This window comes from Pleurodeles waltl, chromosome 5, assembly GCF_031143425.1.
Source record: "Pleurodeles waltl isolate 20211129_DDA chromosome 5, aPleWal1.hap1.20221129, whole genome shotgun sequence".
Taxonomy (NCBI): Eukaryota; Metazoa; Chordata; class Amphibia; order Caudata; family Salamandridae; genus Pleurodeles; species Pleurodeles waltl.
Window position 1 is genome coordinate 741,496,991 of NC_090444.1, and position 26,494 is coordinate 741,523,484.

At 47.1% G+C, this 26,494-nt stretch overlaps 1 protein-coding gene across 2 annotated transcripts in view; it reads left to right on the forward strand.

Moving 5' to 3' along the window:
- Positions 1-26,494, forward strand: part of ANAPC1 (anaphase promoting complex subunit 1) — a 614,893-nt gene that overhangs the window by 115,016 nt on the left and 473,383 nt on the right. For both annotated transcript variants that reach the window (XM_069234703.1, XM_069234704.1), the window contains exons 11-13: positions 6,353-6,443; positions 6,552-6,617; positions 10,026-10,163. In XM_069234703.1, the coding sequence (XP_069090804.1) occupies positions 6,353-6,443; positions 6,552-6,617; positions 10,026-10,163 (295 nt within the window). The remainder of the gene's footprint in view (positions 1-6,352; positions 6,444-6,551; positions 6,618-10,025; positions 10,164-26,494) is intronic.

Here is a 26,494-nt window from a genome sequence, read left to right on the forward strand (position 1 = left end):
CCTATCAGTTGTAAGAACATTATTTGCTTATCAAAGCCCCCTTTTTCGTAAATAGTTGGGGTGTCTGCTGCAAAGCAACTTAGGATGGAAAATTGTCTTTAAAAATAATTGCTATGGCTGTACAACCGGAAGTTGCCACTTTAGTTATTGTTTTCCACCAATAATTAAGCTGGAAAAGTGACACAATGGAGTTGCCTGCAATTTTCTTTTTCATTTTGAAACTTACTTTTTTCAACAATTTAAAGAAAAGTTTACGTTTCTTAATTGTTGCTTATCCTGGTGTATATATTTGAAAATCTTTGTCTCTTTCCTGTACTGCTGGGATATGTAGCTTCATATTAAGAAGTCTAAAATTGCTCCTACTCTTAAAGTTGTGTCTAACCATTACTATGCATATTCAAAGCATGGGTTTGCCTTTTATACTGTCGGTGTACTCTCAAACCAGTTTCTCTTATACACCATAATTCCATTTCAGACCCTCCACATTCTTCACATCCAATATACTATAATTCACTTATTCTGTTTTTTCAAAACAATCATCCTGTGTATGCCTAAAAAATTGCAAGAATCCTAGCAAAGTTTCTTTGTTTAAGAGTATATTGTAGGCCCACAGTTAACAAAGCTTTTTCTCTGAATACTTGTGTCTTACTCAAGGCAGAGGTGTGACTTTCGATTTTCTAGGAATAAGACTGTTTCTTTAAGTATGTCTTACTCATGTAAACTACTCCCTGAATATACCTTGTGATTCAGGCGTGGCTATTATGGTGTAATGTTGGTCTAAGGTAAAAGCAGCTTCACATAGAAAAGCTTTGTGAATTTGGGCCCTTGGAGCTGAGGTTGCTTCCATATAAGAATATTTGAGAATGACCAAAGAATCAGATAGCTGACGTTTATAAAATAATAATACTGATGATTAAAGTTTTTAGAAAAGTTAACGCTTTATGCCTTTCCTTGAATCCATTGCTTCAAGAATCTCTAGAAGTTAACTCAAAGGTGTTAATCCACCATTAGACTCTTGGTTCTGATCTGACTTTGCCACTGTAGTTTTCCTGACTTTCTGGATCTGCGACCCCCCCCTTTCTCTTGCTCGGGAATCAACACTTTTGACATGGGATGTGTAGACAACTATAGCTATAAATCTAATGGAGACACATAGTTGCAGATTCCTTACCTTAGAATTTCCCCAGACATCAGCCTGGATTGTAAGATTTTTCTCAAGCAGTACCCCTGCGCGCTGTGAGGTGGTGTCGATCGGCTCTGCGTCTGTCATTGGCGCCAGATATGACATTACGAGTCCGACATAGGCACCACATCAGTTTTTTTTTTTTTTTTTATTTTTTTACGCTAGCCGAAAGAGCTACCCTTCAGTCACTTTTTGACTGGTCTTTTTCAACTTTTTATCTCAAAGATTTCTGGGTGTCTACACTCCTGGTGCGTCAAGGATGTCTTCATGTAAGACCGGATTCAAGCCCTGCGGATCCTGGCATTAGGCGATGTATCCGCACCTCGTGTGCCTTTGGTGTCTGGAGCGCAACCATGACCTGAAGTTGTGCTCCGAATGCTGGGCCATGAATCGGAAAGCTTTGAGGGAGCAGCCGGCTCCGATTAAGTCTCGGTCGAGAGGAAGGTCCTGGGATTGGTTGAGGAGTCCCCGTGTGTCACATCCCGCTTGAAGTCCTCGGGACGATTGGATAATTTGAGGCACAGAAGAAGTAGAAGAAAAACAAGCCGTCTTCGACTTAACCCCATCAGGTGATGAGATGAGGGAAAGAGCGCATTGACTCCCTAGGCTTCCATCTGCGGGGCCTGCGTCTGGGTTGGCTCCGCACTTCCCCGAGTTTCTGGAAGCTGGAGCAACCCCTGCTCAACTCGGAGAGCTTTATGATGCTATGCGCCTCATTTTTGGTCTGTCTGGGCCCTGTGGGGTTGGAAGTGATCCCCTCTGGTTTTGCACCTGCGGCTTCAGCCTCAGCTCGTGAGAGGGGTGGGCAACTGTCACCTGTTGATTCCTTTCTGGATCCAAACCAAACCAGTGTAGGTCAAACCACCACGACAAACCTTGACGCCGGTGCAGACATTCCTGATGGCGGATGCGCACCCCGGTGGCATTGACACTATCTTCATTGCTGACTCCGACATGGAGCCGGATCGCTGTACCTCCGACATCAAAAGGGATCTTGCCCTCAGGCCTGATCCTGACCCTTATTCTTATGGGTTGGGGTATAGGGAGGAATGGGAGAGGTTGCAGGACCCTTCAGAATACGGTCTATAAGACCCTATGGACTGGTGTACGGACTTGGGTGAAGCCAGTGGTCTTGATACTTGCCCAGACACTGCTATGTTTTCTCCCCCTACCGTGGTTATGGAGAAGGGAGCGTCCTACGCCATGGTGGTGCGAAGAGCGGCCGAGGTCCTAGGCCTCGAGCTGCCTTCATTGGCAGTCAGGACTAAGCTACTGACCAAGGTGCTTCAGACCGGGGCTTCATCCTCTTAACCCTTATTGCCCTTCAGTGAAGCCCTTACAGATATCTTGCCGCTTGCAGAGGACCTGGTCAAACCCAGCACAGGGGCTAATGTGAACAGGACTATTGCCCGCCGCCATCGGCCTGCTCCAACTGACCCAGCGTTCCTGACGCAGGACCCCACCCCACCAGTGAGAGCTTGGTTATCCCAGCCTCTACATCCCAGGGTGCGTTACATGCCACACCCACGGATAGGGAATCCAAGAGTCTGGACCACCTTATTAGATGTTTTCTTCTGCCGGCCCAGCCTGGCATTGAGTTCCCTGAACACAGCATGCCTTTTGGGTTGTTACTCCCACACACTGTGGGACACGATTGCGCAAGTGCTGCCACAGGTCTCGAAGGAGGCCTGGGCTGTACTCTTACAAGCGGTTGCTGACGGGATGGACTCAGCAAAGTTCACGATCCGATGTGGACTGGAAACGACCGACCCCGGGGGCAGAGCGGTTGCATGGACTGTGGCCTTTAGGCGCCACACCTGGTTGAGGATGTCTGGCTTTTTGGGGGATGTCCAATCTAGCCTTGTGGACGTGCCCTTTGATGGCACTGCTCTGTTTGGAGAAAAAGCAGACTGTACGCTTGAGCGCTTCAAAGATTCTTATACTATGGCAAGGACCTTTGGGCTTCGCGGTTGCCCCTCGCTCCCCTCTATCTGATTTTTGCCCCTTTTGCGGCTACAGAGCTAGCACCCAGCAATGTCAGTTCCTCTCCAGCCACCGTGATGCACATGCTGCCCAGCCTCTGCGTGGCCAGGAACATAAGATCCATCCCCCCCTTCCTCTGTAGCTGCCTCCAAACCTTCCTAGCCTGACTTTCTCCCCACTAGGGACCAGTCGGAGGCAGGATTCACCTGCTCTGCTGGCAGTCCATCACATCAGACAGGTGGGATTTGCAGATAGTCTCAAGGGGCTACTCTCTCCCCTTCAAGACTATCCCTCCGTCCATGTCACTATCCGACGACCGGATAACAGAGGATCACTTGGCACTCGCGAGGAGGTTCTGGCTCTCTTGGCGAAGGGAGACACAGAGAGGGTCCCTGTGCCAGAAGTAGACTGTGGTGGTTGTTCCCACTACTTCCTGGTGCCCAAAAAGGACTAGGGCCTCCACCCTATCCTAGACCTTTGGTCCCTTTATCTCCTCCTCAAGCAGTAGAAGTTCAGAATGCTCACTCTGGCTCAGGTTCTAGCTGCCCTGGACCCAGGAGACTGGATGGTAGCATTGGACTTCCAGGATGCTTACTTCCACATTCCTGTCCTGCCTGCCCACAGACGTTACTTGTGGTTCACGCTAGGCCATGAGCCCTTTCAGTTCACCGTGCTTCCCTTTGGCCATACCAGAACCCCTCAAGTGTTCACCAAGGTGATGGCAGTGGTTGCAGCTCATCTGCTCAGATCAGGGGTTTGTTTTCCCCATCCCGACCACTGAAGGCGAGCTCACCCCAGGCTGTCGTCTCTCACCGCCAGACTACAGCGAACCGCCTGCATTCGCTGGGGTTCACTTTAAAAGTCCCAAAGTCACACCTGACTCCCTCTCAGATGCTCCCTTTCATCTGAGCTGTTCAGGACACAGTGCAATTTCGGGCTTATCCTCCTGAATGGCAAGTCCAGGATATTCAGGCTATGATAACGATGCTTCAGCCTCTATTCTAGATTTTGGTGAGAATGACTAAGGCTGCTGTGCCCTATGGCTTCTTGCATCCTGCTGGTGACACGTGCTAGATGGCATATGCAAACTGCAGTAGGACCTGAAGTTTCAGAGGGCGCAGCATCAGGGGACTCTCTCTGACATGGTCCAGATCTCAGAGGGAACTGCGCAAGATCGGCAGTGGTGGCTAATAAACCACTATTGGGTCGGAGGCAGATCCCTCTTCCTTACCCAACCAGATCAGACAGTAGTAACAGATGCTTCACTCCTGGGATGAGGTGGCCTCCTGGTAGAGGCGGAGATGAGAAGCATCTGGTCTCTGGTGAAGTACAGGCTCCACATCAACCTGTTGGAGGTCCGGGCGATAAGACTAGCATTGAAAGCATTTCTTCCCTCTCTCAAAGGTGTTCATGGACAACACCACTGTCATTTGGTACTGCGACAAGCAGGGTGGGGGTGCGGACCCTTTTTCAGGATGCTTTGCGCCTCTGGGCGTGGCTGGAACATCAGGGCATTTCCCTTGTGGTTCAACATCAGGCGGGCTCTCTGAACGTCGGAGCGGACAAACTCTGCCGACAGTGCTTAGTTCATCACGAGTGGCATCTCCATCCAGAGGTGACGCAAGGTCTCTTTCAGCAGTGGGGAGAGCCTTGATCAGATCGGTTTGCCTCCACAGAGAATGCACAATGACAGTAGTTATGTGCATTGGAGTTCTGAAGGTGGCACTCGCTCTGCAACGCTTATCATCTTGAGTGGAGCTCAGGCCTCCTGTATGCCTTTCTGCCCATACCACTTCTGCCCAGAGTTCTCAAGTAGATGAAGAACGAACCGGCCCAAGAAATCCTTGTGGCTCCGAACAGGGCATAAAGAGTCTGGTATCCTGAGCTGTTGAGCATGGCCATCAATCCTCCGATTAGACTGCCACTTCAGGAGGATCTTCTTTCACAGCAGCAGGGGAGGGTTCTCCACCCGAACCGGTCCAGTCTTCGCCTTCTGCGTGGAGATTGAGCGGCAGCAGTTGACAGCTTTTGACCTTCTGCACGAAGTCTGTAATGTATTCTTGGCAGCCAGGCATCCCTCCTCCAAAATGGTATATGCCTGTCAGAAGAAATTTGTGGCATGGTGCACAGACAACTCTGACCCCCTTTCTGCCCCTCTCTCTGAGGTTCTATTGTTTTATATTTTCGTTGGCCCAGCAGGGCTCTGCTGTGGGCACTCTCAAAGATTATTTGTCTGCAATCTCTGCTTTCTTTCTTTATTTAAATCTCTTATTGTAAATAGGTTCCTTAAAGGCATTACTCATAGGTTTTCTCCGTCCCCATTCGTTATCCCCCAATGGTACCTGAATTTGGTTTTGACTTTACTGGTGTGTGCTTCTTTTGAGGCTCTCCACAATTGTCCTTTCAGGCTTGTCACTTTGAAAACAGCCTTTCTTGTGGCCATCACTTCTGCCTGCAGGGTGAGTAAGCTGCAGGTATTGTCATTTAAGCTGCCCTACCTTTCCATCTATCCTGAGAAAGTGGTGTTTGGCGCTAGCGCCTCCTTTCTACAGAAAGTGGTCACGCCTTTCTATGTAGGCCAATCCATCACCTTGCCCAAAAAGAGCGTTGGCATTTTTCCTTGTTCGTACCAAAGAGTTTTGGGTGGATGATCAGCTCTTTGTTGGTTATGTGGGTGCGAAGAAAGGTTGGGCAGTGCAGAAGAGAATCGTCTCCAGATGGGTTGTACTCTTTATTAAAATGTGTTGCGCTTTGACTAAGAAGCAATCCGTGTGCTCATTCTACCAGAGCTAAAGCTGCAGCCACTGCGTTAGCACACCGAGTTCCCGTTCTTGACATCTGTCATGAGGCAGCGTGGGCATCTCTCCTTTAAATCTACAAACACAGTTGTTTCACATAATGTGATCAATGATCATAAGTGATCTGATGCATTTGCTTCCAATAGCATTTAACTCAGTTGATGTCACTACATAACGCACATTTAATTTGAGGAATGTACCTCATGTTGTTTGTACAGCTACATTATTACTTAGATTAGATGCACATACTGTAACCCTCTGCCTTTTTTGTGGTAATTTTTTGTTCAATGTGTTTAATATATTAAAAATTGCCAGAAGGGCAAAAAGACCTCGTATAATTCAAAATGAAAAGCAGACTTTTTTTGCTGAAATAACTTCTTCCTTTTAGGTTTGTCAAGTTTGAAGAAAGTAACGATAAGTCTCAGCTAATTTTTGGTTCTGTCACAAACATCTCAGCGAAAGATGCCGCACCCATTCAGGTAACTCAAACTAGCCACAGCGACAAATAAAAGCATAGGCGATAAACTGATATGGTTATAATAAATGAATTACTAAGTTGAGGCCATGTTTGTTAATTGTTTTTTTAGAGCATTGATACAGTTCTGATTTTGGAGTGCAGTGGTAACCTGGTGCTGTACACTGGAGTTGTGCGGGTATGTACGTTTCTATTCGTATTCATTCTTTTTTCTCAGTGTAACACATCAGCTGCATGTCTTAGTAGGGTTGAGGCCTATGCCAGCCAATTATCGGCATCATTTAGAGTGCCTTAAGTCCAGTGGGGCCATTAACAAGAGAACAGAAGGTGTTTCCTCCTTTCTGGACTGATATCAGATTTATATCTTATGGTGATGGCACAGAATACATTGATTTAACTTGATTTGCACAAAACAGAACTTAGACATCTGAAAGACACAGTGTAGTATTTTTTTAATTTAAAGCTATTAAAATATTACTTTCGCTGGCATCTTAACTACATCCCACAAATTGCTTTGAATAATCTATAGCAGATCATTAGCAAATGATGTTTTGGCCTTTTGTAAGACAGTAGGTAGGAAGATATGGTCATCACTAACCTCTTTACTGGTTATAAAGGTGGTTGAAGAAGAACAAAAATCTTGCTTTAGGGCCTGTAAAAGCATCTTGTTCACTTGAGTAAACATTTTGGGTGTAGGATGCTGGCTCTTTATATAGTGGACCAAAATGAGGTACTCTGTGCAAAGAGTCCAAGCAATCCCCTAGAGTATCACTGAAGCAAAAGTGACATCCTACATGCTCTTATTTTGGATAGTGTGGTCGTGCAGTTAGGTATATCAGAGGGTAAAGCTAAGCATGTAAGACCAACACTCGTGCAGTACGTGAGACACACACTAAATAAAGAGATCCAACACCAATTTAGAAAGACAACATGTACTTTTATGTAACTTTAGATAGCAGGATCGCCGGAATCAGATGATTACTTTCGAGATAGGAGTTTTTACAGTTTTTAGAGTTGACACAGTGAAATGTTTGGGTGGGGTAATGTTATCCTATCGGGGAAAAACATGTACTGCATTGAGAAACTTCACAGCGACTTACGGGGTTGTTCTCCAGGACTTGAGGTGAGCATAGGGCAGGATCCAAGACCACTCAAACAGGTCAGCTCGAGAGGCTTTGGTGCGTTCGTGTGCAGAGGTGTTACAGCACTGGGTGTTCCATTCACTTCAATAGGGAACAGTCTGGTCACAAAGTTGCTGCAGGGGTGGAAGGAAGGAAGGTAATTCCTGGGGAACCCACAGGGGGAGACTCGACCCTTGAGGTCCTCTGGTACATGGGGACACCATTGATCCACTTCTCCTCAGGCTGTGGGCCCGGGTGCAGAGGTGTCTGGTCCAGTGCTGGAGTTCCTCACAATTGCAGGGGGAGCCTGCAGAAACAGTCTGCAGACGTGGCCTGGGGGTCCGATCCGACCAAGCCAACCAGTGGGCTCAAGTCTCATGAGGCTGATAGATGTGGGGACACCCCTGGTTCTCTTCTCGTTGGTCTGGCGTGGACTGGTGCAGAGGTGTCCTGAGGCAACAGGTTTCTGTCTCCTGGTCACTCGCAGTAGCAGGGAAGTCTGCAGAAACAGGCTGCACACCCTGTCTGGAAGTCCACAGTGGGTGAACTCAAGGTGGGCTTCATCTCTAGATAGCCTGGGTACCTTGCTGACACAGTTGGCCCACTTCAGCTCAAAGTAAGCGGCTCAGGTGCAGTGGTGATGTCTGGCGCTGGGATATTGGCGGTCCCAGTTTTCACAGTTTTTTCTTCAATGCCTGCTGATTCAGGGGAGAAGCTCCTCTACTCCAAGGGAGGTTTTCCTGGAAATTTGCGAAGCACTGTTTCTTGGAGGTTGCAGAGCAGGACAGGTCAGTAGCTCCTTGAGGGTCAGGTGCAACAGGGAGGCTGGCAGGGTTGGCGCCAAGCCAGCGTGGTCCTCTGAACTTGGGTTCAACAGGCTTCTTGTCCACTCCTTCTTTTGTGTGCAGTAAATACCGGTCTTCCTGGTATCAGTGGTTCCCCTAAATACTCACTTTAGGGGTGTTAGGGGGAGTGAAGGGTAGTAGCCAATGGGAAGGAACATGGAGAGTATTCCCTCCTTCCTCCATAGTACTGCAGGAGGACAGAGGAGGGAATAGGATTGAGATGAAGTAGGACTAATAATCTCTGCCCCCACATACCAAACCTTCCCCAATTTGTTCAAGCTTACCAATCTTCATTTTATCATTGATGTTGGATGGGGTCATCCGATGGAGGATGAGGGTGAGATGGCAGATTAGAAGACCTATCCAGATTTCCTATTCTTTTGTCTCCATTAATAATGCTTTTGAGTCTGTGGCGGGAAAGGAAGTGGTTGTGCTGGAAGTTTTGATAGCTACGTGTCCCTCCCATTCCACTGCAGACCCTCTACCTGATACTCTACTTTTCCCTAGGGCAGAAGGGCATGATTACAAGGAGGAGAGGGTTTGAAGTGGAAATAACAGGATTCGGGTATTGCATATTGTATTCTTGTCCTTCATATTCGCTAAGGGCAGATCATTGAAATAGTGAGGAGCTGGCAGTAATTTGCATCCTGCCATCTTAGCGTTACTCCTCCAGATTCTACCCATTGTGGATGTTTGGGGGCAGGACAAGGGTGACAGTGCCATTATAGTCTTCCTCCTCTCTTGTGTTTCTTGCAAGATTGTTATTTAGCATTTGATGGTGTGTGCATGCCGTTTAGTTGGGCCCTCCATTTTCTGCTGCTGTTTCTCATTAAACATGTCATTGGTTTGTGGCCTTTTTTATTAGACCATGTGTTCCAGAGGGGCATTTCAGTATCTACTTTGTACTCAAACTTATAATAGATGCCCCAAGCGTTATCAGTGATCTGCAGTGTCGGCCATCTGATACAGTGGCTACACATGTTTCCTTCAATAAAGGACCATGGAGTGATTGTGGTAACTTTGATTAATAATGGTCTAAATGTCTCCAAAGCAGAATTCCTGCTAAATTTGCAAGCTTTAGAAACGTTAATTTGACAGTTAACTCACTCATGTTGTTTGCCAGTTTTTACCTGCATTTTTTAAGGTCAATGTCTTTGAGTGAACGAAGGATTAGACAACATAATGGTTTTAAGTGTCTTGATTCGTATGTCCTCAGTGCTTCTCCACAGTCTGTGCAGTTGGCTATCCACACCCCAGTTTTCATTCCATGTATGCAAGTGTGTTGTAAACTTAACTAAATATCGTTCTGTTTCTTAATAGGTTTCTGCTTATAATGAGGGGAAGTGTTTCTTCATATATATACCCCATTGTAATATTGTTCAGGCTCTTTCGTTAAGCAATGTATTGTTTGAAAACTGACAAACGTTGGCACATATCCTGATGTCAGTTGATACAACTTTAACACAGTGAACAGAAAAGCACTTGGGAAATTGAGAAGAATCAGATTAGCCACCCTTTCACACTTCTAGCTCAATCCATGCATTATGCCTTTCGAAAAACGTAGTTTTGTTTGGAGAAGTCCCCCAACTAATATGGTGTGCTTTTGTGCTTTATGAAAAGGTTGGAAAGGTCTTTATTCCTGGATTTGCAGCTCCTTCTCTTTCCTTGTCCAGTATGAGGCCACGCCCTAGCACACCGTTGGAAAGTATCAGTACCCCTGCCAAACCACTGACTAGACTCCTTGGGCCTTTAAATGAGGTAAGAAGGACCAGGTAATATTCAAGTAAGCATAATGTTTTCCCTTGAGCTGTTGCAAAATCAAGCATCTTACTCTCCACTGATAAGCCACATTACAGTTTATGGGGCCTCACAGTAAGAGCCAAAGTGGTGGCAACCTGGAAGATGCATTTGGGTTCTTTCGAGGGACTGCTCAACAAAACTAAGATTTCCAAATGCCAATGGTGTCCATGTGTCCTGACCCTAGATTGAATTAGTGCATCTGCAATGTCCTGTCTAAGAACAGGCTGTAGAAATGAGCCTTCTAGACCTCATTTCTGAAGTGATTTGCTATTGTACCTTCAGTTTATTGTTTTTGAGATTTTTAATTTAATCTTAATTGTCCTTTCTGTTTTTATTCTCACTTGTACTAGTCAAAGATGCACAGGCTTTGGATGTATTTTGTAACTGTGTAGTGCTAGCAATCTACATTCTCCTTAAAATACAGTGTATGAGACCTCCAGCATAACCTGTCATGTGTAGCACATACAAGGAAAGCACAGACACATACAGGACAATCAGACGCCTCTTTCCTAATGCACGGTTTGCTTAGTTAATCTGTACTACTGCAATTCTCTTTTATTCATTTGTTGTTTACATCTGTGAGATGAGCTCACCATGTGAGGCAAGTTGCTGATGTCCAAAGTTGTAGAACAAAAAAACACCAAGACCACTATCTACAGATATTGGTTATAAAAGGGCCTTTCTCCTAAAATCCCATCTACGTATATATTTGCTCATACATAGATTGGAGAGGGCTTGTCCTCCTATGTAAGAAGTGAAATAAAGAATATTATTGGTAAAAGTAATTAATCCGCTTCATCTACTTCTGTGATTGTATGTGTAAAACGTATCTCTCCTCGTGTACTAAAGTAATTTGAAGTTAATTCAACGTGCATTTTGGTTTGTTGTCAGAGTATCCATCTCACTGTTACACCATGGTTGCAAGCAGCCACAATTCAGCAATTCTCTCGACTGGCAAGACCTCCGAACAAAATTGAAATGGAAAACCATCATCTACGCACAACCCCCCAGTGGGAGGCAGGATCAGACATTTTCTTCAGAGGTGGAAGTCCATCACTTCAAACAGATGGGTCCTCAAGATTGCTCAGCCCACAGGGGCATCAGGAGGGTGCCGACTGGAAATGAGGACATGTTGTTACTCCCACTGTGTTCTTGTACCGAAGAAGGATGGAGGCCTTCGTCCTATTTTAGAACTCCCCATTCTGAATGCCTCCCTGTGGAAGGACACATTCAAAAGGCTCACAGTCCCAAGTTCTGTCTGCCCAGGATTCGGGGGACCGAATTGTTGACTTGGATTTACAGTACTTGTCCACTTTGCAGTCCCATAGATTTTGCCTGATTCTAAGGTCGGCCAGATGCATTTTCAGTTTGCTGTGCTCTACTTCAGCCTTACCAGTGCTACTCGGGTGTGCAAAGTATCCAAGAAGGTTGGGAGTGTATCAGTTTCCCCCTTCCTCAAAAATTGACTGCTGAAGATGGGCATGTCGCAGTCATTCATAGACCACCTACAGATAATGGCAAAACGTCTGACATTGTTGGGGTTCTTGATCAACAACAAGTCACACCGAATTTCTTTGCAGAGCCTTTCTTTTATTGGAGCTGTTCTAGTCACTGTGCAGTTCTGGGCCTTTCCTCCGTCACAAAAAGTCCAGGACATTTGGGCTGTCATACCTAGATTTTAGCCTCTTTCCGTGATCTTGTTGAGAGCAGCTCTGAGCTCTTGGCCTTCTAGTCTTAATGCATCCTGCTAGTTCACTCCACTATGTGGCACTGTAAGAAGCAAGGTGGTGTGAGCTTAGCAGTCCTGTGCCAAGAGGTGCTGTGCCTTTGGAGTTTGCTTGATCTTCGGGACTTCTCCCCGATAGTGAACTATCTTGCAAGATCGTTAAATGCGACAAACGGGCATGCTCAGCAGGTGGTGTTTGGCAGTTCATGAATGGCAGTTGCATCCAGTGGTGGCGCAGGTTACTTTCTGATGCTGGGCCGATCCCTGGATGACACTTTTTGTGACCATTGAGAATACACAGTTTAATTTGTGCTTTCCTGCTATCCAGAATGCTTTCTTTGGGAGACTCATTCAGACTAGGGAGGAGCATGGGATTCTGTACACTTTTTTGATCTGCTGTCGATCACCATAAGTAGTGATTGTCAGAGAAGCAGAGCTATTGAAAGAGTCCTCCCAGTGCTAGGCTAAGGTTCCTGTGTAGATAAATTCAAGCAAGTGCTCAAGTTCTTTAGTATCAAGGGAATGTAAATTGTGTGATTATAGTCCCTCCATGATCATTATCCATTTCTGCCCCTCTAATTCTTTGAAAGTCATAGAGGTGAAGTAGCAGGAAGGACACTACCAAATGAGGAAGGCAAAGAAACAGAAAACGGTCATCCAGAGGCTTTATGTCCTGGACGCTTTGGGTCCAACAAGTTGATTTGATAGTCTTGGTGGAGCTCTCAGCTGGTTCTGTGATAGAGATGTGGTTACAGGAGCTGCCTCCTCTCATTTTCCCCAGTTCTCAAACTGGCAGTAGAACAAGGGGTATTGATCTGAAACTGGCCGTAACCATAGGCTTTCATACTCGATGACTCGTGGCCACTGCCAGTGCAACACCAAAGAAATCAGCATTGCCTACTACTCTGCTGTTATGAGAATATCTGAACTTTGGCACACATGCATTTTCCAGCTTGATTCTGTGGGTGCACAGAGCCCAGAAATCCACTAGTGCAGTTACTAAGACAACCCACACCCTACCAGGTCTGAACTTCTGGGTGTGTTACCTATTGATGCAGTGATCAACATGGAGGTAGGTATATTCCTTATATTGTTCTCCTACCTCACCCTTTTTCAGATGGGCTCAAGCTGGGCTACCAAGCTCACATTAGCCAAGCCCCTTTTTCATCCACTGTTGAACATGCTTTGAATGGTCCTGTCCGACATATTCCATCTGGATCTAAGCCTCCCAGGAATTTAAGGAGCCATCCCAAATCCCACATCCTTCTTGAGCAGTTTGCTTCTCATCACCTTGCTAAGGGCATGCCTCAGAAGTATGGGCCTCTCTGATTTTGTTAGAACAACATTTGTTTGAGTCCTGCGTGGGGAAAGAAATCAGGTGGTAGTGGGGCCTTTTTTTATTTTCACTCTATGGAGAACAAAAGGGAGACTTGAGTTAAATGATTCTTATTTTAAAACAGTAAGGCTTTAGCAACTGGAGAACCAGTTTTGTTGGATGAATTTGCCTCACAGATGTCTACTATCCTGTCTTGAAATAAAATGTAGGTTCTATGATATGGATTGAATTTTTATTCTTTTCGTTCATTAATTTGATTGTTTGCCAATTGTTATAAGAAGTGCATAATTCAAAAAAATATTTGCTTCAGCACATTATGGAATTGCACACTTAATCTGCTTAGATTTCAGCATTCCCAGATCCCCGTATGTACTAGATTTTCGAAATGCAAAGATTTCTATATGTCCTTTTCGCATTCTTCAGTGGAAGGATCACTGTGCTACCAATTGGCTTCAGAATGATTTGTGGAAGTATCCAAAACCACATTATTTTCAACTAATTTTGAAAAATAAACTTTTTTCTGTACAGAAAATCCATCTTCCTAACCCTTTAAGGATGTCATAGATTAGTGACACCATCTGGGAAGATAAAAACCCAGTACACAGCCTCTAACCAGGATCAGAAACTAATAACCGACTGAATCTAGTAGCACCTGGGGGACAGAGAAACAAGGACACCATAAACACTGAAGGGAGACTAGGAATGCATGGAAATATAGAATATTAAATCTATGGAGGCCTAGCAGAACTTCCACTTACTCCTTCATCTTAGGGGGCAATGTCCTCTGCTTTATGTCGACGCTGTGATATGTAGTTGATGGTGAAAAGTCAACAAAGCATCCATTTGGGCTTTTTTGTCATTTGTGCATTGCAGAGATTTATAACCATCAAGCCTTTTTATGTGTCTAGACTGTAGACTGTTATTTTGTGCCCTGCAGCTGTCGGGTAGTGGTGGAAGTTTTGGAATTCTTCTTTTATAGCTCGTAGTTCATGATCAGAGATGGTGCCCTGTTCGTTTGTATGTCACAGATCATAAGAGGTGCAATTATAATTACTAGTTTATTTTCTCTACAGACCTACCCTAATACGAACAATCAGTTCAGGTAGGCCGTATATTTTTCCTTTTCCACTCAGCGAGCATGCTTAATAGCATCTACTTCTAGGGGATCCTTGACCCTGACGAATGCCCCTGACCTTCCAGCACGTAGAGAGGGCAGAAACATGTTGGTCCCTGACTCTTAGACTCCATGAGACATTAGAACTCAACTGAGTCCCAATTATAATTTTAGCCTTACCTGCATGCACCTTTATTAAAGTACTTAACTAACCATAATAAGGTGACGTGTATGGTAATTGTATTCTTACCTCATCGGGTTTCTCTGCAAATATCCAGTACGATTTATTTCAGCACTCCCTCTGTCGTTCCTTTAACAACGAGGTTGAGTCCGCCCAGGTAGTACTATGTTACCTGGGTGGGGCTAGGTGGTCAAATGATGAAGCATGACACTATTATGTGTATGAGACCACCTAGTCCCTAAAAGGAACTCCCTCTTGCAGACACAGCCACTACCATAGACACTCTCTACACACACCTCCCTATAGAACTAATATACGCTGAATCCGCATTATTAGCTGAGGGTTCACTAATCCAGTTTTACCCTCTTTCTGACCTCCCCTCCCCCTCCCCCCCCCCCCACACACACACACACACACACACACACGCACACACTTCCAGTGGCATATGAACAAATTAAACATTCACCCCCAGTCACAGAGCTGGGTTTAATCCATCAGTTTTTTTTGTTTTGTTTCCCATGCCGTTCCAGTTTGGACACAGCCATATGTAAATCAGTCTCGACCTGTTCCCCATGGGAACAGTCCAGTCCGAATTGCCTAGTACCCCCTGGACCAGAAACCAGCATCCTGGGTCCAGATTTGGGGTGTCACCCCTCATCAGCAAGGCAAACTTGAATCCCATGGGAAACCGGGTCAAGACTGGTTTGCATAAGGCTGGGTCCAAACTGGGGTGGCTTGGTGAGCAAAAGAATTGAGGGATTAAACCCAGACCTGTGACTGGGGGTGAATGTTTGATTTGTTCTGCATTCCGTCCATCATTTGTGTTTGTGTGCACCAGCTGACTGGCATTTGAAAGGAGGACCCACCAAGGAGGAGTTCTGTAGGGGCACAGAGGGAGTGTCCAAACCGTGCGGGCATGAGGCAACAGGCCGAAGCCCAAGCAGCAGGCAATGTCCCTTGGAGTTATAACAGTGGGCCTAAGACTCCTCTGCATGGGACATCAATGGCCCTGGTGGTCTTCCATAGCTGCAGAGCCTTCCTACTAGATCTGGGTAATGAGATACCCGTAGCAGGGCACTTGGGTCAAGACAAGACCTTTGCAAGGCTTGTCCCCCACTTTTATTGGCCTAAGATCAGGACTTCTCAGACACGAATCTGCCAGGCCAGAGAGAAGACAGGGCAGAAGCTGAAGGCTCCCCTGGAACCACTGTCAGTCATTGGAACCCTTTTTGAGAGAGTGGGCATTAACATTGTTGGGCCTATGTATCCCCGACCACTTCTGGTCACAGGTTTATGCTTGTTCTGGTGGATCATGCCACACAATACCCAATGCCCCTCCCTCTGAGGACCACCACTGCATCTGTAGTGGCAAGGGCCCTAGTGGGGATATTTACCTGGGTGGGGTTCCCCAAGGAAGTGGTGTCTGACAGGGGCACCAACTTTGTCTGCATACATGCATTCCATGTGGAAGATGTGTGGAGTGTCTTACAAGTTCTCCACCCCTTACCACCTCCAAACTAATGGGCTTGTTGAAAGGTTTAGCAAGACCCTGACTGAAAGGCATGATCAGTAGTCTGCCTGGGGAAAAAGTGGGATATCCTCTTGCCTTTATGCTGTTGCCTACAGGGAGGTAACACAGAAGGGAATGGGCTTTAGGGTGAACAGACACCCTGTCGGAGGACCTCTGTGTTTGGTGAAGGAAGTTTGGGAGCAGGCTCCCAAGAAAGTCCCCCAGGATGTGGTGAACTTCATGTTGGCCTTCTGTAGCCAAATGACTATGTTGTGGAAGCATGCTTCTGACAACTTAGAAGCCAGCCAGGCTGTAATGAAGCGATGGAATAACGAAAATTGTACCACTGTGGAATTCCAGCCTGGACAGAAAGTGTGGGTGAATAAATCTGTGGAACCTGGGGCCCACCAGGAAGGCTGGATGTGGCCTTACGAGGTGATTGAAAAGAAGAGTAAGGCCACCTATATGGTAGACTTTAAGTCTCCCAGGCAACCCCACTGGGTGCTCCACATCAATCGCCTCAAATCCCACTTGGAGAGGTCTAAGGTCACCTTGCGGCTGGTGACTGATGAAGCTAATGAGGAGGAGAGTGAACCTCTCCCTTACCTCTTAGCCTCCATGTAGAAGGATGGGTCTGTGGAAGGAGTGATCCTTTCCCCTACTCTGCCTCCTGAACAGCAGAAGGACTGTTGCCAAGTACTGGAGCAGGTACGCATGATGTGGGCACAGGAGACAACCTCCCTTTCAAGCACAAATCTTACAGGCTGTTGGATAAGGTGAAGACCAGCATCAAGAGCATGGTAGCTAAGATGCTGTATTTGGGGGTGATAGATCCTTCCAGTAGCCCCTGGTCCAGTCCTGTCATTCTGGTACGAAAGTAATCCCACTGGGCACCACACCTGAACTGAGGTTCTGTGTAAATTACAGAGGGCTACATCTGAAACCAAAGCCGATGCCCCTCCCATCCCCCTGGCGGATGAGCTGATTGACTGGTAAGAGGCTGCCAAGTAATTAAGTACCTTTGACCTTACATCAGGGTACTAGCAGATCGTCCTAACTGAAGGAGCCAATGAAAGGTGAACCTTCTCTACTCCAGAGGGCCACTGCCAGTTCAGGGTGATGCCATTTGGGTTAAAAGATGCTTCTGCCACCTTCCAGAGGCTGGTGAACCAGGTATCTTCTGGGTTGAAGGCCTTCTCTGCAGCTTACCTGGATGACCGCTGTCAGCAGCTACAGTAACAGCTGGGAGGACCACCTTTGTTACCTCCAGGAAGTGTTTCAGGCCTTCCAAAAGGCATGCTTGTCGATCAAGGCCATTAAGTGCCAAATAGGGAAGGGGTCAGTGGTGTACTTGGGACACCTGATGAGCGAGGGCAAGGTGCAGCCCCTCTAGGCCAAAATTGAGACCATTGTGGCCTAGAAGACCCACAAAACCCAAACTAAGGGCAGAGCATTCTTTGGTCTCAATGAGTTCTATAGGAGGTTTGCCAAGGGATATGGGCACCATTGTTGCCCCCTTGATGGAGCTGACTTCTAAGAAGTAGCCAAGAAATGTGAATTGGACAGAGGCATGCCAAAAAACATTTGCCTCCCTGAAGCAAGCCATGTGCACAGCTCCTGTGCTCAAGGCCTCTGACTACTCCAAGGAGTTAATTGTACAAACAGATGCCCCAGAGCATGGTGCAGGGGCAGTATTGTCACAGCTCAGTGAAGGCCTGGATCAGCCTCTAGCCTTCTATGAAATTACTTTCCAGGAAACAGAGGTGACTTGCTATAGAAAGGGAAGCTTTTTCTGTGGTTTGGGCCCTGAAGCAGTTGTGGCCATACCTGTTTGACACTCTTCATGATTCAATCCATCCACAGGCCCCCCAGGTGGCTGATGCACATGAGGGGTGGAAATCCAAAACTGTTGAGGTGGGCCATTTCCCTACAGAGCATGGACTTCAGGGTGGAACACAGACCCGGGGTAGACCACACCAATGCTGACAGTCTAGGTTTTTCTGCCCTGGTGATGAGAGGTTGGGTAGCTCTCTACACTTTCAGCTGGGAGGGACACTTGTTAAGACCTTGTTAGACTTGGCATCATTAGGGTGGTCTTACCCCAGACTTTTTTGCCTTTACCTCCTGTTTTGTTGCTGTAACTTTTTGTTGGCCTTAGAACTCTGAGCCAGGAGCACTGATTGTGCCACCCACTTAAGTAGCCCTGTAAACATGTCTTAGGTCTGCCACTGCAGAGCCTGTGTGTGCAGTCTCACTGACACCTCGACTTGGCACTCAAAACCTCTTGCCACCTCTCAAAACCTCTTGCCAAGCCTTAAACTCCCCTTTTGTTTCTTGCATATAGGTCACCCCTAAAGTAGGACCTAGGTAGCCCATAGGCAGGGTGACATGTACTTTTCAGTCTTTCATGTCCCGGTAATGATAAACTCCTAAAGTCGTTTTTCATTACTGTAAGTCCTGCTCATCTCCTAGGCTAGCATTGGGAATTCCCTAAAATATTTTTGAGCTTTGCTTCCCGATCAAAGAGGAGTAGCTACATCATGAGCAGTATCATCGCAATGGTAATGATAAATCCTCTTTACTAGTAAAGCCGGATTTATTATTACTATTTTCGAAATTCCTCTTTTAGAAAGTGGGCACTTCTCTTCCCTCTCTGCCCTGTGTGCCTACAGCCTGTCTCTGATCCATGCCTGGCTAGGTGACAGCTAAACTTGTGCATTCCTTTCAGTCACCCACAACACAGGATACCTAATCAGATTTTGGGTTATGCACCTAATAGAGACTTTTAGCCGCAGATTCCTTACCTTTGAATTTCCCCAGGCATCAAACTGGATCTGGAAGATTTTTCGTGAGTAGTACCCCTCCGTGCCGATATGTGGTGTCGATCGACTCTGCGTGACATCAGCAGCAGCATCCCTGCCACTTATATGGTCACCATGTCAACGTGCAAATGTCAGTTCTTTTCATTTCCTGCCAGATAGCACTGATCAAGAGAAGATCTACCCCACGTTCGTTTTTTGACAGGCCATTTTAGACAAGTTGTCTACTCCTCCTGATGGGTCGAATATGTCTTCGAGGAAGACAGGGTTTAAACCATGTGGTGCCTGTCATCACTCCATGTCTGTTACGAATCCACACCTAGTATATCTGTGGTGTTGTGAGCGTGGCTCTGTCGTTATCAGACTGAACGACCATTGCACTGAAGGCTTCAAAGGAGCTGTCTCTGAAGCTGCTAGCGGCCCTGCATGCGACGCCAAGTCGCACAACTCGTAGAAGATCTTGGTTCCAATTGAGGGGAAGATTGCTGGACCGTTCCAGGAGCCACAAGTCCTTTTCTTCCTATTCCAAGTCATCGAGACATTCAGGAAAGAGGCATGAGAAGCAGAAGAAGTTGAAGCATGCTTCCGCTTCTCATCGTCTGTTAGCTAACGTGACTACAGAACACCAGCTATAGAGGCACGGTTCTTCAGAGTCGTTGCCAAGTTTGACTCCACACCTCCCTGCTTTTCCGGGAGCCGGAGCAACCCACGCTCAGGTATAAGAAGCTTACGAGGTCATGCGCTGCATATTTAAGCGGGCCGACCCCTCTGGAGCACCTTTGGACCCCACAAGATCAGAGCAGGCCCCATCAGGTTCCAAGCCATTGGCTCTGGCGCCGGCTCCGATGGACCCGTGGATCCGAACACAGATCTGGACTGGCACCAGTAGTTCCACTGCAATCTTTCCTAACACAGGGCTCCCGGCACCAGCCCCATTTGGATTCCCAAATCAGACCCGTAACCAGAACTGCTTCGACCGCCACCAATTCCGGTACCGACAATGCCAGTGTGTCCTAGGTAAGTGCCTGAGCCCTATTCCAAAGGACTAGGCCTTAGGGAAGAATGAGAGGGACCACTGGACCCTTTAGAATACAGGTTAATAGGCCCGGAAAGCATGGACTGGTGTGAGGAACTGGCTGACGCCAGCGGACTGGATACATCTCCAGATACTGGCATGCTTTCTCCCCAAACCATGGCAAGAGAGGAAGGAGCAACATATGCTATGGTGGTGAAGAGGGCGGCTGAGGTCTTGGACTTTGAGTTGCTTTCAGTGGCTGTCAATACTAACATCTTGACAGAAGTGCCAAGCCCAGCACAGAGGCTTCTGTGAATAGGACAATTGCCCGCAACCACCGCCCACACCTGGGGACCCAGGCTTCCTCACCCATCACCCCACCCCTAGGAGCTTGGTGGTCCAAGCCTTTACCTCCAATGGTGTGTTAACCTGTCGCACCCCAGACACTGAATCCAAGAGGCTTGATAGCTTCAGAATGATGTTTTTTTCCACCAGCCCGGCATTGCGGTCGGTGAAGACCACATGCTTATTGGGCTGTTATTCCCACAGTTTGTGGTACATGGTTGCACAAGTGCTGCCACAGGCCCCAGAGTAGGCCAGGGCCATTCTCTCCCAAGCCATAAAGGATGGGAGAGACACAGCAAAGTTCACCATTAGATGTGGTTTAGACACTGCCGACTCGCTGGGCAGAGCGATTTCCATGATGGTGGCACTTCAACGCCACGCCTGGCTGAGAACATCTGGCTTTTCAGGGGATGTCCAAGCTTCCCTAATGGACATAGCATTTGATGGCAGTTGTCTCTTTGGAGACAAGGCAGCTGGCGTGCTTTAAGGATGCGCAGGCTACGGCCAAGTCCCTGGACCTCTCAACTGCCCTGCGTCATCCCCAGTCTGCCTTTTGCTTCTTTCATGGCTACAGAAGGGCGTTCAACCGCGCCAACCCTATTCGAGCCACCCTGCCTATGTGTGGGTGAAGGTGCATTTCATACTGACTCAGTGGCCAGAGGTCTGCTACAATCACCACCCCCACTGCAGCTGCATTTCCTAAGCCCTCCTAATCTTGCTTTACAAGATTATGAGCATCCAGTTGGTGGCAGAATCAGCTTTGATCTCTGCCAGTGGCAATCCAGTGGGTCTTACAGATCATTCGGAGGGACTTCTCCCTTCCCATTGTATCTCCCTCTCCCTTTGTATCTCCCTCTCCCTTTATGCCTCCATATCAAGAACGGCTTATGGAGGATCATTGGTCCTTGCTCTGCGAGGAAGTCATGGCTCTCTCGGCCAAGGCGACCATGGATCGAGTTCTGATGTCAGAAGTAGGCAGTGGTTGCTGGTCCCGCTACTTTCTGTTTAAAAAAAAAAAAAAAAAAGTTATTCGCCCTATTGTAGACTTGCGAGCCCTCACCCAGGAGGCTGGATAGTAGCGTTGGACTTGCAGGACATCTACTTTCACATCCCCATCATGCCTGTCCACAGACATTACTTGCATTTCACCCTAGGCCACAAGCACTTTCAGTTCACCGTGCTTCCTTTAGCAGTACCAGCACCCCTCGGGTGTTCACTAAAGTGATGACAGTGGTCACAGTTCATCTGCGGAGGTCAGGGGTGCCAGTCTTCCCCTATCTCGACTGGCTGTTAAAGGGGGGCTCACCCCAGGTTGTTGTCTCCCTCTCCAGACTATGGCGGACCTCCTGCATTCGCTGGGGTTCACTGTAAACTTGCTGAAGTCACACCTGACTCCCTCTTATATGCTCCCTTTCATCAGAACTGTTTTGGATACAGTGCAGCTTCAGGCTTATCCTCCTGAGCTGTGAGTCCAGGATATTCAGGCTATGATGCTGATGTTTCAGCCTCTGTCCTGGATTTAGTTGAGAATGACTCTGAGGCCCAGTGAGGCTGCTGGGCCTCATGGCCTCCTGGCCTCCTGCATCCTGCTAGTGACCTAAGCTAGATGGCGTATGCAGGCTGTGCAGTGGGGCATGAAGCTCCATGGGGCGCAACATCAGGGGAATCTCTCTGACATGGTCCAGATCTTGGAGAGAACTGCAAAAGACCTGCAGTGGTGGTTAACGTACCCCGACTGGGTGAGAGGCAGACCCCTCTCATTTTCCCAACCAGATTTCACAGTAGTGACAGATGCATCACTTCTGAGATGGGGCGGCTACCTGGGAGAGGTGGCGATCAGAGGACTCTGGTCTCTGGCGCAACCCAGACTCCACATCAACTTGCTGGATCTGAGAGCAATAAGACTGACATTAAAAGCCTTCTTACCATCCATCATAAGAAGGCCAGTGCAGGCGCTCACAGACAACACGTCTGCAACAAGCAGGACGGGGTGGGATCGTGGACCCTTTGTCAAGGGGCTCTGCGTCTCTGGACTCAGCTGGAACAGCAGGGCATATTCTTGGATGTTCAACATCTGGCAGGTTCCCTGAACGCCAGAGTGGACTAACTGTGCCGTGCCTAGGGTATCAGGAATGGCGTCTCCATCCAGAGGTGGCGCAAGGTCTCTTTCAGCAGTGGGGGAAGCCTTGGTTAGATCTGTTAGCCTCTGCTGAAAACGTGCAGCGTCATCAACTCTGTCCATTGGAGTTCCCAAGGTGGCTCTCGCTCGGAGGCGCTTATTGTCGCGAGTGGAGCTCAGGCCTCCTGGACGCCTTTCTACCCATACCACTCCTGCCCAGAGTTCACAAGAAGATCGAGAATAACCATGTCCAAGTCATCCTTGTGGCTCTGGACTGGGCACGGAGAGTCTGGTACCTAAGCTTTTGCAATTGAGCATTGATCCTCCTTTCAGGCTGTCACTTTGGGAGGATCTCCTGTCACAGCAGCAGGGGAGGGACCTCCACCCAAACCTGTCAACTCTCCTCCTTCTTGCATGGAGATTGAGCGAGCGGCAACAGTTGACAGATTTCGACCTTTCACCCAAAGCCTGTAATGTCATTCTGGCAGTCAGATGTCCCACTACCAAAACGGTGTATGCCTGCCATTGGAAAAAGTTAGTAGTGTGCAGAGAAATGTATTGATCCACTTTCTGCATCTCTCTCTATGATGTCCTTCCTTTTATTCTTGCCCAGCAGGGTCTGCTTTGGGTATTCTTAAGGGTTACCTTTCTGCTCTGTCTTCCTTCTTGCGGCTGGCTGACCAACCCTCTAAGTCCCCTATTGTGAATAGATTCCTTAAAGGCCCTGTCCATATGTTCCCTCCTTCACCTTTGTTATGCCTCAGTGAGACTTTAATTTGGTTCCTACATTTTAAATGTGTGCTCCATTTGAGCCTTTACACATGTGTCCCCTTCAGCTGCTCATGCTCAAAACAGCACTTCTCGTGGAAATAACATCTGCCCGGAGGATGTGTGAGCTGCAGGCTTTATCATCCAAGCCTCCCTACTTGTCTGTTTTTCCAGACAAACTGGTGATTCGCACTAGGCATCTTTCCTCCTCAAAGTGGCGACACCATTTCATATGGTCCAATCTGTCACCTTGCCCACTTTCTCTACTTCTCCGCAACCCTCTAAAGAAGAGGAGTGAATCCACCATCTGGGCCCAAACAGAGTGTTGTCATTCTACCTTGATTGCACAAAAGAGTTCCTGGTGGTTGACCAACTGTTTGTGGGATATGTTGGTGCGAAGAAAGGTTGGGCGGTGCAGAAACAAAATATCTCCCTATGAGTCATTCTTTTCGTCAAAATCTGGTACGCATTGACCAAAAAGCAACCCCCTGAGGACTTCCAGGCTCATTACACCAGAGGTAAAGCAGCAACCATTGCTTTAGCACATGGAGTTCCAGTCCTGGACATCTGCCTTTCAGCAGCATTGGCATCCCTGCATACATTTACCAAAATCTACTGCCTGGACAGTGAGGTCCACAGGTATGGGCCTTTTGCCTGTTCGGTCCTGCAGGACTTCCTAGTTTAGAATTTGTCCGCAGCCCGCCACTGGAGACGGTATTGCTTGGGTATCAATTCAGAGGTAAGGAATCTGCAATTAGCATTCTCTGTCAGATGAACAAGTTACTTCCATTTGGTGACTCATTTGGTAGAGACAATATCTAGCCACAGATTCCTTACCGACCCACCCATACTCCCCACTCTGTGGACAGAATTCTGTGGTTAAGGATACTCCACTTCAGGACCATAGCTTGGACACGCCAGTATCAGTGCACTTCATGGCTCCACGCTCCTAGCGTGGAAAGACTTGAAAAGTAACTGACGTCAGCACACCGAAGTTGGCGCCTGTATAGGTGACGCAAATGTCACTTGTGGTGTGGACGACGACATGTGGAGCCGATAGATGCCACCTCTGAATGCACAGAGGTACTGCTCACGAAAAAACTTCAGGATCCAGTCTGACTCCTGGGGCAATTCGATAGATGCCACTTCTGAATGCACAGAGGTACTGCTCACGCAAAAACTTCAGGATCCAGTCTGACTCCTGGGGCAATTCAAAGGTAAGAAATCTGCAGCTAAATATTGTCTCTCTACCAGAGAAGGCATTACCGACGGTAAGTAACTTGTTCGTTCCAGTTACACGAGGAAAAAACTTTATGAATCAATCCCAATTCTGTCACCCTTCGGGGTTCTCCACTCCATTAGGTTATAGCAGGCATGATGAACTTAATTGCAGACAGAGCCACTGATGGAAGCTACGATTTTGGAAACAAATAAAACAAACACTGTAGTTGCCGTGTTCATTTTTGTCCATTGGTTAGAATTTGAGATTATTGTTTTTGTGTGTTCCTTTAACCCCTTCGCTGCCAGGCCTTTTCCCTCTCCTGTGCCGAGCCTTTTTTTGGCTATTTGGGGCAGTTCGCACTTAGGCCCTCATAACTTTTTGTTCACATAAGCTACCCACGCCAAATTTGCGTCCTTTTTTTCCAACATCCTAGGGATTCTAGAGGTACCCAGACTTTGTGGTTTCCCCTGAAGGAGACCAAGAAATTTGCCAAAATACAGTGAAAAGTTTGTTTTTTTTCAACAAAAATGGGAAAAAAGGGCTGCAGAAGGCAGCTGGTGTTTTTTTCCCTGAAAATGGCATCAACAAAGGGTTTGCGGTGGCAAGATCACCATCTTCCCAGCTTTCAGGAACAGGCAGACTTGAATTGGAAAACCCAATTTTTCAGTACAATTTTGACATTTTACTGGGACATACCCCATTTTTACTATTTTTTGTGCTTTCAGCCTCCTTCCAGTTAGTGACCAAAATGGGAGAGTAACCAATGCTGGATCCCAGAAAGCTAAACATTTCTGAAAAGTAGCCAAAATACTGAATTCAGCAAGGGGTCATTTGTGTACATCCTACAAGTGTTTCCTACAGAAAATAACAGCTGAAATAAAAAAATATTGAAATTGAGGTGGAAAAAAAACCAGCCATTTTTCTCCACGTTTTACTCTGTAACTTTTTCCTGCGATGTCAGATTTTTTAAAGCAATATACCGTTATGTCAGCTGGACTCTTTGGTTGCGGGGATATATAGGGCTTGTAGGTTCATCAAGAACTCTAGGTACCCAGAGCCAATAAATGAGCTGCATCTTGCAATGGGTTTTTATTCTATACCGGGTATGCAGCAATTCATTTGCTGAAATATAAAAAGTGAAAAATAGGTATCAAGAAAACCTTTGTATTTCCAAAATGGCCACAAGATAGGTTGTTGAGAAGCAGTGGTTATTTGCACATCTCTGAATTCCGGGGTGCCCACACTAGTATGTGAATTACAGGGCATTTCTCAAATAGACGTCTTTTTTACACACTGCCTTACATTTGGAAGGGGAAAATGTAGAGAAAGAAAGGGGCAATAACACTTGTGTTGCTTTTCTGTGTTCCCCCAAGTCTCTCGATAAAAATGGTACCTCACTGGTGTGGTTAGGCCTAGCGCCCACAAAAGGAAATGGCCCAAAACACAACGTGGACACATCACATTTTTTCACAGAAAACAGAGGTGTTTTTTTACCTGTGGATTTTGGCCTCTAGCTCAGCCGGCTCCTGGGGAAACCTAGCAAACCAGCGCATTTTTGAAAACTAGAAACCTAGAGGAATCCAAGTTGGGGTGACTTGTGGGGATCTGACCAGGTTCTGTTACCCAGAATCCTTTGCAAACCTCAAAATTTGACCAAAAAAACACTTTTTCCTCTCATTTCGGTGACAGAAAGTTCTGGAATCTAAGAGGAGCCACAAATGTCCTTCCACCCAGCGTTTCCCCAAGTCTCTCGATAAAAATGGTACCTCACTGGTGTGGGTAGGCCTAGCGCCCACGAAAGGATGTGGCCCAAAACACAACGTGGACACATCTCATTTTTTCACAGAAAACAGAGGTGTTTTTTACAAAGTGCCTACCTGTGGATTTTGGCCTCTAGCTCAGCCGGGCCCCAGGGGGGGCAGAAATGGCCTAAAATAAATTTGCCCCCCCAAACCCCCTGGGGAGCGACCCTTGCCTACCGGGTCGCTCCCCTTGCATGACATTGGCGCAAAAAAAAAAAAAAGATCCCCAGTGCCTAGTTGTTTCTGCCCCCCCTTGGGGGCAGATTGACCTAAAATCGGCCGATCTGCCCCCAAGGGGGGCAGTAATGGTCTAAATGCAATTTGCCCCCCAG